The sequence below is a fragment of the Mastigoproctus giganteus genome, chromosome 14, assembly GCF_048544385.1.
Source record: "Mastigoproctus giganteus isolate SK-2022 chromosome 14, ASM4854438v1, whole genome shotgun sequence".
Lineage (NCBI taxonomy): Eukaryota > Metazoa > Arthropoda > Arachnida > Uropygi > Thelyphonidae > Mastigoproctus > Mastigoproctus giganteus.
In genome coordinates, this window is record NC_143588.1 from 75889358 (window position 1) to 75902769 (window position 13412).

The 13412-nt window shown below is 34.5% G+C and overlaps 1 protein-coding gene across 1 annotated transcript in view; it reads left to right on the plus strand.

Annotated features, from left to right (window-relative positions):
• Mcm6 (minichromosome maintenance 6) overlaps positions 1-13412 on the plus strand; it is a 144174-nt gene that overhangs the window by 37904 nt on the left and 92858 nt on the right. The window contains exons 7-8 of the mRNA XM_090388414.1: positions 2773-2918; positions 7770-7920. Of these exons, the coding sequence (XP_090244540.1) occupies positions 2773-2918; positions 7770-7920 (297 nt within the window). The remainder of the gene's footprint in view (positions 1-2772; positions 2919-7769; positions 7921-13412) is intronic.

Below are 13412 nucleotides of genomic sequence, written 5' to 3' on the forward strand. Positions count from 1 at the left end.
CTGGCTTTACTTAAAATCATCCAACCGTTGATTCAGGCATTCCAAGATGTCGAGAAATTTGTATTTTACTATCACCATCTTCGAATCTTTTTATGACTTCAGTATTTTCATCTAATGTTATCACTTTTCTTTTTACCAGAGGCACTATCAGATACACTTTTCCTTTTATCTATAGTTAATAATTACATAATATATATTAATTTAATAGAAATTAATGTAATTAATTAGTATGCACAGTAATTAATGTAAACAACACATAATGGCGGGAGATAACAGTCTGTACGTTAACACGCAACGCAAGAACAACTGAAAGCAACTGATAAAGTGTATGTAATAAATGCGGTGTGGCCGGTGTTGTCCTTCAGAGTGCATAATGTTAAAAAATATTTCAATTGTTGTAATAATACATGTTTGAAATAATCCGTTTCTTTTTATTTTCTTATGGTAGAAAAACAAACTAGCTTCCCACACTGTATCTTGTATTCTTGTTTGTTTATTTCTCGGTGGAGAAGGTATGACACGACGTGAAATAAACAGTAACTCCCTTTTGTGAACAGAGCTGTGTGCTCACTAAGAAAACAAGTAATGTGTTCCTATAATGTTCTCTAATGTTATGCATACTTTAGCCAAGCCAAAATACCGCGCTAATCGAAAATTGGTAGCTAAATATAAACCGCACTAATTAGAGTTTCGCGCTAATAGAGGGATTCCTGTACAAGAGAAATGCTGCCATAATATGATGTGTTTATCTGAGGGCTGATGGAGATTTTCCAAGAACAAAAAAAGAAAAAAAGAAAAAAACGTAGGTTGCTAGTATTAGCAACTTACTTTTTTTACTAGCATTAGCAACCCACCAGCTTTATTTTATTTGTTTATTTTTTTTTGTAAGGTTGCAATAAGCTGAATTCAAAACAGAAGTGAAGTAACTACAGGAATTGTAATAATTGGATATAATAAGATATGAGAAAGGGTGACTTCATTTGGATATAAGGATGTAAATTTGTTTTACTCTTGAACTTTACAAAATCCATTTTAGAGTTGTTAAAACTATTTGCACTGTTGTGATCTTAATGGAGGCAGTAAAGGAACCTTGGGATTTTAATGCCAGTTGTGATATGCTTTATTCTAATCTTTTGAAATACCTTTATCGTGTTTACTGAAAAGTCAAAATTTCCTACATACCACAACTTAAACTCCTTTCAGTCATGGTTTGTCACTGGATTATTCATTAGCTGACCTGGCAGATTTCTAAAGTGTTACCAGATCCATTTAAAGCGGTATATTTGAAATGTAAGAGATATTGGATCTTGTCATGCTACTTTTAAAAATAAAAGTACTTTTAAAAATAACTGTATTACATGGTTAGAAGGATTGGTAAAAGGAAAGGAAAAGTTCAAACTTAGTTCTAAGTTTCATCTGTTTTTAATGGCTACTTCAGGCTTCTGGTAAATGTGGCAGTGTCATAATCAAGTAATGAAAATCATCTACAACTAGTATCCTCCAATATTATAGAGGTATGGCCATTTCTTTATGGACTGTGAATGCCACACCTTAACCCATGCCTATGTTGATTCATACATTGGTGGTCTACTCTAGCACACAACACAATTACAGTACTTTTAACACCTTTGGCTTTCTGAGTATACACTGACCTATTAGCATGAATGTATAAATGGATGATGCAGCCCACATATACAAAGAATATTTTCAAAATTCTGCATACATAACTCAGACTAGTAAAATCTGAATATCCTTTTTTTTTTTTTTTACTTTTTTTTTTTTAGTATTTTAGGCATCTGAATTGAAATAATTATATTAGTCTGCAAAGAGTATTTTAAAAATAAAAGCACTGTATTGCATATTTACATAATTTCTTTTTCTTTTAAAAAAGTTAAAGTTTAATATTCAGTGGTTAATTTATTTAGCTATTTTATATAGTGGTTTATTTATTTAGTTAATTTATCATAACTTCATTTCTTTGGAAAACAGTTTTCCACCCTCATCTTTCCCAACATAGAATGCAAGAATTCTGCTTTTTAATCAGACTGTTTTAAATTTAATGAAGATTGCAGTTAAAATATTACAAAACATTATTTTTCTCATTTTCTCTTGTCTGGGTATTAATTCTATACCTAGACCTGTTTATTGTGATGGTAAATTAGATGAGGATGGGGGGCATTTTCTTGGTGGAATATCATGCTTTTATTGTCGCATATTAATAAATTGTAATCATCATGTGGTTGAGTACATGACAAGACAGTTGTACTGTGCATTACTTAATTGTGTGTTCACAACAGTGTTTTCAATAACTAATTGTATAAATTTGCAGAATGGGGGTTTACATTATTTTATTTTGTTTGTTAATTCCTTTTTTTTTTTTTGATTGCTACTTGAAAGTTTCATACGCTACTGCAGTGCTGTAAAAATTGAATGCTGAAAGGTAGCGTATTCAAAAGCCTCAAATTATATTTGAGGGAAGAAGATTAATTTTGAAATTATATTTATTTCATATTAAGAAAGGCTCTCAGCTTATTTTACAGTTATTTTAATTGAAAAAGTAGTGAGATTTTATATTGGCTGAATTTTAGTTGTCAAACTGAGAAGTAAAACTAAATACTTTTTTCTTTGAAATATTTTTCTTTTTCTTACATTAGAAATTATTTTATGATAAATAAGCATAAATATCTATTTATTAGAATACATTACACACATTTGGAAAAATTTCTGAAAAATTAGCCATTTAATATTTGATATATTCTTAACTTACTTTAGGCCTTCGTACTGAAAGCAGTGCCCGTCATAAAGGAATGGAAGGGTTTGAAACAGAGGGGATTCGAGGACTGAAAGCTCTAGGAGTTAGAGATCTTTCTTATAGAATGGCTTTCTTAGGATGCTCTGTTACACCTACAAATCCAAGGGTAAATGTAGAATATGCAAAAATTTTCCAAATTATAAAATTTGCATATATTCAGTGTTAAGTTGTAGTGATGATTTTTCTCGTGCCTTAACTCAGTGGTTTTGACCCTTTTTTAATAATGGCACCCTTAAGTAATTTATTTTATTTTATGGCAACTCTATTCAATTTTCTGCCTGTGAGATCTGATTCTCTCTTTCTCCATATATATATATATATATATAAATGTGTAGTTTGTAACATAAAGTGTAGAGTCTGAAAAGATGGAAAAGAGAAGTACACAGAGTGCCTGAACTAAAAGAGGTTTAAAGGAAAGTAGAAAAAGGAAGTAAAGTAGTAGTGAAAAAGTGAAAGAATTTTAAAAAACCTAGTGCAATAATGAAATGGGACTATGGAAGAAAACAATATACGAAAAATTACAAATTACCAAATAAATAATAAAGAGATATCACTGTATTTAGATATGGAAGGGCAATTTTTGGAAAGAAGGTTGAATGAATATAGGGATGGCAAATATGCAGAATCTGAGTACAGTAAAAGAAAAAATGATACATGGCCAGGCATTTCATCAGGGGATTACTCCTGTCTATGTATCAGACACTGTTTCCAAACTTGTCTATAGTACAAGAAAAGGGAAAAGCAAATATGCAGCCCCTATCTTAATACTATCAGACAAGGTAGTCCCTACATAGCGTAAAAAAATAAGTAAATAAAGTAAAAGAAAGTAAAGTAATACAAATATACAAAGGTGTGTACCATGCGGTTATATGCAGTGTAAAAATTTAAGTTAATAAAGTTTTAGTTTTAGTTTGTATTTATAATACAAATATACAAAGGTGTGCACCATAATTTGATTAAAAAGTGTGGCCAAGCAAGTGGTATAAGGAAGGGTAAACATTCTTGAGGATGGGGAAAGGGAGAAAAAGTATTAAAAGAAGGCGAAAGTAGCGATAGGATGAAGGATAGTCGGAGTGTTCGTATCACCCTTGTATTACACTAATAGTTTTATGAATGGGAAAAAGATAGAAAAAGAAAGTGAAAAGATAAAAAGTGTAGAAAAAGTCAATGAAATTACTGAACTTACTGGGTGTGTAAGGCCCAACCTTAAAGAAAGAGCTCTGGTATTTGTAAGCATTAGTAAAAATGGGTGTTAATACCATAGGCTTGTAAAGAAGAAAGGCAAACTGAAACCAAAAGTAAAAACAGAAGAAAGCGTTACCTGGAGTCATTAAGCCAAATGGAGGAGAGACGCACACAACCTGGCATGAAAGTCTTCTAAACAAGCTTCTTCCATCTTATGGTTTGCCAACTGTTTTTTGTAATTGGTTATCCAGTTTTCTCTCTGATCGCTCCCTGAGGGTGATGGTAGATGGCTTTCTGTCTTCTAACTTCTGCACTGATTGTTATTTGTTATTTGGTTTTTAGGAGCATTAGCAACTAAGGCCATATTGCTCCGGGGATATGCGGTGGTCATTCCCTGACCTTTCCGCATCCTCCGTATTTGGTGGTCACGGGCTCAAACCCCGGTCTAATCAAGAAGCGTATGCTACACACTGCTGCTTCTGCCCACATGTCTACAGAGGCACCAACTTCTCCACTAATGCTGGTGTCCCCCAAGGTTCAGTTCTTTCCCCCAATCTTTTCCTCTTGTATATTAATAACCTTCTTACATTGACTAGAAATCCTATCCATAGTTTTTCCGATGATGGCACATTGCATTCCACTTTCCAGTTTGAGAAACCTTGCCCTGCTCAATCAGCTTCAACTTCTCGAAAATCTGATACCAATTTCTTATATGCCTATCTCCAAGTAATTTTCCAGTGGAGCAAAGACAACTTAGTTGATTTCAATCCTTCTAAAACTCAGTCTTGTTTTATATCTCGCAAATATCTCATTTGTTGACACTCTGATTTCTAGGCAAAATGATATATCTCTTTTTAGGATTTCCCTGACTTCTAATCTCTCTTGGCACAAGCACATTACAAATATTGCTTCCTCTACATCTAAAAAACTTGGTTTTCTCTTTCGCTCTTGGTGTTACTTTTCTTCCAAACAGCTGTTTACTCTGTACAAATCGCAAATCCGCCCTGCCATGGAATATTGTTCCCATATCTGAGGTGGTGCCCCCAATACCTCTCTCAGGCTTCTTGATTCTGTTCAGAAGAGGATAGTTAGGTTAATTAATGATTCATCTCTAACAGTGTCTCTCCACTCGCTGTCTCATAGACGTTCTGTTTCTGCTGCATGCATCTTCTACAGATATTTCAGTGGGCACTGTTCTTCTGAATTGGCTTCTATAATTACCACTCTCTTTCAAAACAGTCCGAACACATGCCGCCACCAGCCAACATCCATTTACTGTCCAACTTCAAACTCACAGAACCAACTTTTCATCTTCCTTGTTTATTCATTCAACTGCCATTTTCTTGAACAACCTTCCTTCATTTGTATTTCCTGAAAATTGCAGTCTACAGAAGTTCAAATTTAATGTCAACAAATATCTTCTTTCGTCTTCTCAACCTCCAACCCAACCATGGTTCTAAGTACTATAGGTTCTAATACCTCTCGTGTTTGCAGTTTACATAAAAAAAAAAAAAAAAAAACCTACCCCAGTTCATGGGCGTTACTAATACGGACAGGAACTTGCACCAGCTTTATATTCTTTTCACTTTCCTACCCCGAAAATTCTTCAACACTCTGAGCTATTAGTGCAACATGTCTATTACTATCCTAAGTACTTTTCTAACTTCGCCTCGCAATAGCTAAATAGCCAGACATTGACTGCTTTTTGTAACAACATGCATATTAAATAAATACAAATATATATATTTATTAAATGTAATTTTAAAATAAAAAGTACAGTGGATGAAAAAGGTTTCAGTTGATGAAAAATTAACGTCAGGTATGACAGTCTATGCATACTTTATCTAATATATCTATTCATACATACTTATATAATATATATAAGTATGTATGATATATATAAGATTATAAATGATGCTAGAACTAGGGGACATAAATTTAAGTTACGGGGAGAAATGTTTAGATTGGACTGCAGGGAGTTTTATTTTAGCTAGCGAGTTATAAATTGCTGGAATAAGTTGCCTACATGGGTGGTAGAGGCTGACAGTTTGAGGAAATTCAAAGGTCATATGGATAGTACCTTCGGGTGAGGGAAGCGCATAGGATGATAGGTTTAATTTCCTTTTCTTTTATTAATTATTATTATTTATTTATTTTAATTTATTTATTTATTTTTTATCATTGTTTTATTTGGGGTTTTTTTTTTTTTTTTTTGGCTGGTGCAGCATAAGCCATAGGCTTTCTTGCACCATGCGGCCATTACTAATACTAATACAGCCAGTCCTCGTATAGCACGATAGTTATGTTCCTAAAAACCCTCGTGCAGTGCAAAATCGTGCGATATAAACAACAGGCCCTATGGGAAAAATAGGGTTAGGTGTCGACCACCCAAGGTTTGAACACACGTTTGTAACCAAAACATTACCAAAAACAATAAATTATTGTAATAAAATACGTATTTTATTATGACTATTATGTAACAAAATATTACTAATGCTTTTGTTTTTATCGTAAGCAAACTTGTTTTTTGTTTGATTTTCTATCAAAACAGATGACAGCCGTTCCATCTCTTCCACTTCTTTGTGTCTTAATCTAATAGATTTTAATTACACTTTGAATTGTTCCTGCTATGAAAGTTGTTTTTATGCATCTTTCTAATTCTCAGCGTTGCCTCAGCGTTAGGCCTGTAGCACGTGCAATATCACATGGTCATTTCGCTCAAAGCGTTTCACAATTTCATATTTTTTCTCTATCGACAGAGGTGAACTGGCCATAAACCTTACCGGGGAATCTCCGGTGGGCCGGAGGCCGGTGTGATTTTGGCCATAAACCATAGTATGAGGCCACTACAAATTTTCCCGGGTAAGAATTTTTGACCCAGTCTGCCTCTGTTTATCGATATTGCTTTTCTTTTTCTCTCTGAATCTGCAGTGTCTGCACCAGGATGCTTCCTTTTCACACCTTTTAAGTATTTTACTCATTTTTAGGGAATAAAGCACAATTACAAAATGTGGAGGCACACTTGATACACATAAACAAAACTACGCGCGTGTGTAGCAACTGAATAAACAACACCGTAAAGGCAGAGATACACTATTATCGCCTCACATTTTACTAAAGCACATTTCTGGGGGTTACTACCATAAAACAATAAAAACAATTTCCAGTTGCGTTTCTGCTAGTGGAATCTGTTATAAACTGGTAGTAAACTCGATCTAATTGCATTTGCGATAATACCGATAGCTGGAATTGTGTGGGTTTTTACCTTATTATGGTGAAATATGTTTCCCCTTCACTGATATAAAAAAAACATAAATATATTTTCAGAATCTTCTCTTCATTCCTATCGTGTTGTGTTCAGTTGGGGTGATTCTGCGTTACACAGAGGCAAATCGTGCATAAGCGAATTTGGTTCGTGTTATATATGATATCGTTCCCCTATTTATAAATCGTGTATGATCGAATTCGTGTAGTGCAAACACGTTATACGAGGACTGACTGTACTAATATATATATATCTGTTTATTTAGTACTGTACCTCTATTAAGTTTAAGTAACTTTAACCTCAAATTTTGTGGCACCTTCGTTGAAAACCACTGCCTTAACTTGTTTTCTTTCTCTCTCAGTATGTTTGCATTTGATAATTTGATTTTTATTACTCTTATATATTGCTGTAACTAAATTTCTCTTAAAATTTCATTTATAATAATATTGTTTACTTTTTTTTTTTTTTTACTTTGCTTGCTTATTTATTCTTATTTTATTTTTCTAGTTTGGTGGTAGGGAACTAGAATCAGAAGATATGACAGCAGAAACATTAAAAAAACAAATGACACCACAGGAATGGGAAAAGATATATGAAATGAGTCAAGATAAAAACTTATACCACAACCTTATTTCTAGTCTCTTTCCTACTGTTCATGGTAAGTTTCCATTTTATATATATAGTTTTAAGGGCAGAGGAATGAAGATAGAAGGAAGAGTGGAGAGAATAGAAAGATAATGAGAGTAAGGTTAGGAAAAGATTAGTAGACAAAAATAGTAAAAGAGAAAGATAAAAGGGAATGAGATTGAAAATAATAGAAATAAAAGAACAAGAGAAACAAGACAGAGAGAGAGAGAGAGAGAGAGAGAGAGAGAGAGAGAGAGAGAGAGAGAGAGAGAGAGAGAGAGAAGATTGGTTGAAAAGGGGGGAAGGTAAGAAGGAAGTGAAAGTGAAGGAACAAAAGAGGGAATAATAATAAAAATTAAGACAAGAATAGCAAGAGGGAGCTCACTGAGTAAACAAAGGGATAAGATTAGTTAAGAACTCATTAGGTGGAGAAACAGTAGAAATGAGGGAGTGAGAATAGGAAGAGATCAGTAAAAGAGAAAGATAATGAGGAAAGGAATGTAGATTAGCAAAGAGTAGATATCAAATGGGAATAAGAAAAATAGAAGGAAGATAATGAGGAATAGTAAGAAAAAGACAAGAGAAGAGATGGAGTGAGAATGGTACATGTAATAAAACAACAACATAAAAAAGTATATAAATATATATTTTATATATTACTAAATGATAAAGTATTTAAAGAAAACTGGATATTGTTACACAATGTACAATCTCAGCATCTTTTTCAAGAACCAATTGCTGAAATTGTATGTACAAAAAATAATATTAAGCTTGTCTCTGTTTCTGATATAATATATAAGCCAAAAATGTTGAAAACTATGATGACTTTGAATTTTCATAAAAAAAAAAAAATTGAAAAAATTTTATACCAAAAGTGAAAAAGTTAACTGACAGTTGTGAAAAAAGGATGGAAAAAGTAATGCATTGGCATATATTGTATAATTAGTTCTATAGAGGACATGAAGAAATGGAAAAGTAACTCGCCACAGATGAAAAACACACAATGATGGAGCTCGGTGAAAGTGGAGCTGGCCATGTGAAAGGCAAAAGTAAAAGGTGTAAGTGAGGTCACTAAAGAAATGTAAACAAAGTGCAACTGGAATATATAGTCCTCACATAGCAACATCTAGTAGAACAGCAAAGGAGGGGGGGTGAAAATGGTTAGAGGTGAAAAGAGAAAATGCATTTAAAGAACTAAAAGTGCAAAAAAGAAAATCATATGTAAATTCTAGCAACTTTGGAGTTAAAGTAGTAGACTAGTGACATTTAGCATGGGGAAGGGAAAGTGAGCAGTTAATTTCATGATATGTACACCCAGCATACTTAAAGGGAATGACTAACAAAGTAGTGATAAATAAAGGATGTAAAACTTCGCAAAGTTTAAAAAAGATATAATAGGAAGGGAATATCAACCTGTAAGCATTCAAGAATCTAATGGCTTTGCAGGAAATAAGATGAAGAAATGAGGGGTCAAAAATATAAGGAAATGAAGTTAAATAGATTTGCTCAGGTGATTCAGGTTTGCAAATCCTGTTCCTAAAGTAGGACCTTGAACAGAATTCTGAGCATGTGAATCACAAATTTCAATAAGAAAATACAACACTGTGAAGATCAAATCAAATGTGAAAAGAGAGAACAAAAAAGTAAATTAAAACTAAACTAAAAAATACCTACATAGTATAATTAATCATCATGCATAATCATATGCTATATACAGGCCTGGAAAATGAGAAATAAATGAAACACCAAGTAATGAATAATAATAAATAAATATTAACAGAGATGTAATCTACAATAGATCAATGTGGTGTGAGAGAAAAGAATTTTAGTAATTGAAAATCTGCTGTAGTTCAATATGATTTTTAAACATTTTTTTTATAATTAATGATATTAAGAGCTTTAAGAAAATGAAACCTCAATCATGATAAGAGAAAAAAGTTTCCAATGAGTTTAATATATATATATTTTAAGAAAACCCCAAACACGAGAGGTATTAGAACCTATAGTACTTAGAACCATGGTTGGGTTGGAGGTTGAGAAGACGAAAGAAGATATTTGTTGACATTAAACTTGAACTTCTGTAGACTGCAATTTTCAGGAAATACAAATGAAGGAAGGTTGTTCAAGAAAATGGCAGTTGAATGAATAAACAAGGAAGATGAAAAGTTGGTTCTGTGAGTTTGAAGTTGGACAGTAAATGGATGTTGGCTGGTTGCGGCACGTGTTCGGACTGTTTTGAAAGAGAGAGTGGTAATTATAGAAGCCAATTCAGAAGAACAGTGCCCATTGAAATATCTGTAGAAGATGCATGCAGCAGAAACAGAACGTCTACGAGACAGCGAGTGGAGAAGCACTGTTAGATATGAATTATTAATTAATCTAACTGTCCTCTTCTGAATGGAATCTAGAAGCCTGAGAGAGGTTTTGGGGGCACTGCACCAGATGTGGGGAACAATATTCCATAGTAGGGCGGATTTGCGATTTGTACAGAGTGAACAGCTGTTTGGAAGAAAAGTAACGCCGAGAGCAAAAGAGAAAACCAAGTTTTTTAGATGCAGAGGAAGCAATATTTGTAATGTGCTTGTGCCAAGAGATTAGAAGTCAGGGTAATCCCTAAAAGAGATATATCATTTTGCCTAGAAATCGGAGTGTCACCAAAGATAAGCATAGGAGCAGAAGAATCCTTTTTGCGAGATATAAGAGAAGACTGAATTTTAGAAGGATTGAAATCAACTGAGTTGTCTTTGCCCCACTGGAGAATTACCTGGAATTGGTAGCGGATATTCGAGAAGTTGAAGCTGATTGAGAAGGGCAAGGTTTCTCAAAATGGAAAGTGGAATGCAATGTGCTGTCATCGGCAAAACTATGGATAGGATTTCTGGTCAATGAAAGAAGGTCATTAATAAGCAAAAGGAAAAGAGTGGGGGAAAGAACTGAACCTTGGGAGACACCAGCATTAGTGGAGAAGTTAGAAGAGAGATCCATCTACCATCACCCTCAGCGACTGATCAGAGAGAAAACTGCATAACCAATTACAAAAAAACAGTTGGCAAACCATAAGATAGAAGCTTGTTTAGAAGACCTTTACGCCAAACACAATTGAAAGCCTTTGAGATGTCAAGAACAACTGCTTGTGTTTCACCGAACTTTTCCATTGAATTAGTCCATAAATGGGTAACATAAGCCAGAATATCAACAGTGGATCGATACTGACAGAATCCATCTGGCAATCATTGATCAGATGGAAGGTTTCTAGGTAGTTTAAGAGTTGGCAGTTGATTTATCTCTCTATTACTTTAGAACGAGTAGAAGTAATTGCAATGGGACGATAATTGGATGGGAGGGATTTGTCAGCCAGTTCCTTTTTAGGAACTGGCTGGATATGAACAAATTTCTAAGCAGAAGGAAAAACACCTTTGGAATAAGAAAGTGAAAAAAGAGGCGGCAAACAGGAGCACAAGTTTTGAAAACAAGTGGAGAAATACCATCAGGACCTGGAGCTTTCTTAGCATCAGTATTCGTCAAAATCCTTCTGATATCCTTTTGACGGAAGACCACAGGAGGCATTGAGTGGAGCATGTTGGGAATGGTGGGAGGTGTTTTACCAAGAACATTAATACATGAGGTGGAAGAAAAATGGGATGCCAGCAGGTCAGCTTTATCCTTGGCTGAAGTGACAACAGAACCATCTGGTTTTGACAGAAGTGGGAGCAGAGATGGGCAAAAGTTGCCGCCAATAGCTTTAGCAAGAGACCAGAATGCTCGGCTACCATTAGGGCAAGAAGCAAGTTTTCTACTCTTAGCCTCTTCAAAATCTAGTTTGGACTGATTAATAACTGCTTTACAATTGTTTTGACCTTTGGTGTAGGCAGAAAATGAAATTGAAGAATTGGAAACAAGCCAATTATGATATGCAGCGTTCTTCTCTTGAACAGCCTTAGCATATTTATTAGAAAACCAAGGTTTCGATAAAGGATGAGATTTTAAAGTGGAGTGTGGAATAAAGGATTCCATTCCTACAAGAATAATTTCACTGACACGTTCTGAGCAAACATTGACATCAGAAGTTTTGAAACAGTAATCCGACCAAGGAAAAGAAATCTCTCGGGTCATCCCATTTTGCATTCTTGTAATGCCAAACAATACAAGGTTGGGAATAGCCATGAGATAAAGGTTCCATTGGAGAAGAGACAATCACAAAGTTGTGATCTGAGGTGCCTAAAGGACCACTCACTTCAACCGTGTACTTAGAAGGGTTGTTTGCGAGAAAAAGATCAAGCATGTTGGCTGTATGGTTAGGATTGTCCCGTATCCTTGTAGGAAAATGAACAATCTTGTAAATGACTAAGGTCATTAGTAATTGCAAAAGGCTCAGCATCTCGACCAGCTGGGTGGGTGTGACTAGAAAACGGAAACCAGCTGGAGTTGTGAACATTAAAATCACCAAGGAAAATTACCTCACTGTTAGGAAAGTTGGACTGGAGAAAGTCAAGTTGCAAAGAGGAAGTCAAAGAGCTCTAAATGATTAGTGGAGTTGAGAGAACGGTAGAGACAACAGATGAATTTGACACAATGAGGTAGAGAAATTTTAAGCCAGAGAAAATTGAAAAGAGGAGATTTCAAATTACCAAGTCTCTGACAGGGAATGTCAGAATGGACATATGCACAAGTACCACCTTTGAGGCGAAAGGAATCATACAGCGAATAATTTGGGCAACTGAGATGAGCAGCACTTGAGTCAACTTATAACTGAGATTCTGTCAGAAAATGTACATGGGGTTTGGCAGAATGCAAGTGGAAATGGACATCGTTGAGATTAGAATTGAGACCACGTATATTTGTGAAATGAACTAGGAAGTGTTTGGGAGGTTTAGATCTTTTCATAGATAAGATTACTCAATTAGTTTGACAATTCATGGTGTATTCAATAGTAAGAAAATTTGGGGGCGGGGACATGCTGTATGAAGTAACGAAATTTTTGGATATGGCATACACATGGTAAGAATATACCCAGATCTTTGACATAATGTGCTCTTGACAATGATCCACGCATACACACTACTCTGACTCCCTCCAGTTACTATCTGGCAGAGTAGAGGTAGCAAGATTATACACTAGCTGATCCCGAAGCCTCATAAAGAGTTACCAATAGTTTTGCTCCAGTGTACTAACTAGTGGCCTCCCTGGGAACACCGTTTTAGAGCTGCACCCTTGAAGTGTAAGGAAGATTGGATCTCAGAGTATTCTCGGGTTAGAAACAGCCAAATTATAATTATTTTCAAATGATAAAAATTCTTTGCATTGGGAGAGGATGGTATTAGCATGAACATTTTGAGAGATATTAGAGAACCAATGAGAGAAACTGATCACCTCAAAAGTAAAAGCATCACATTTATTGTAAAGATTAATAATATAATGTCCATTATCAATATGAATATTAAGGTCCAGATAAGTGGCAATTTGGTTGCAAGAATTAATTTTTTCTAGGGTGAGTTCCTATGGATACATATGACCAAAATTTTG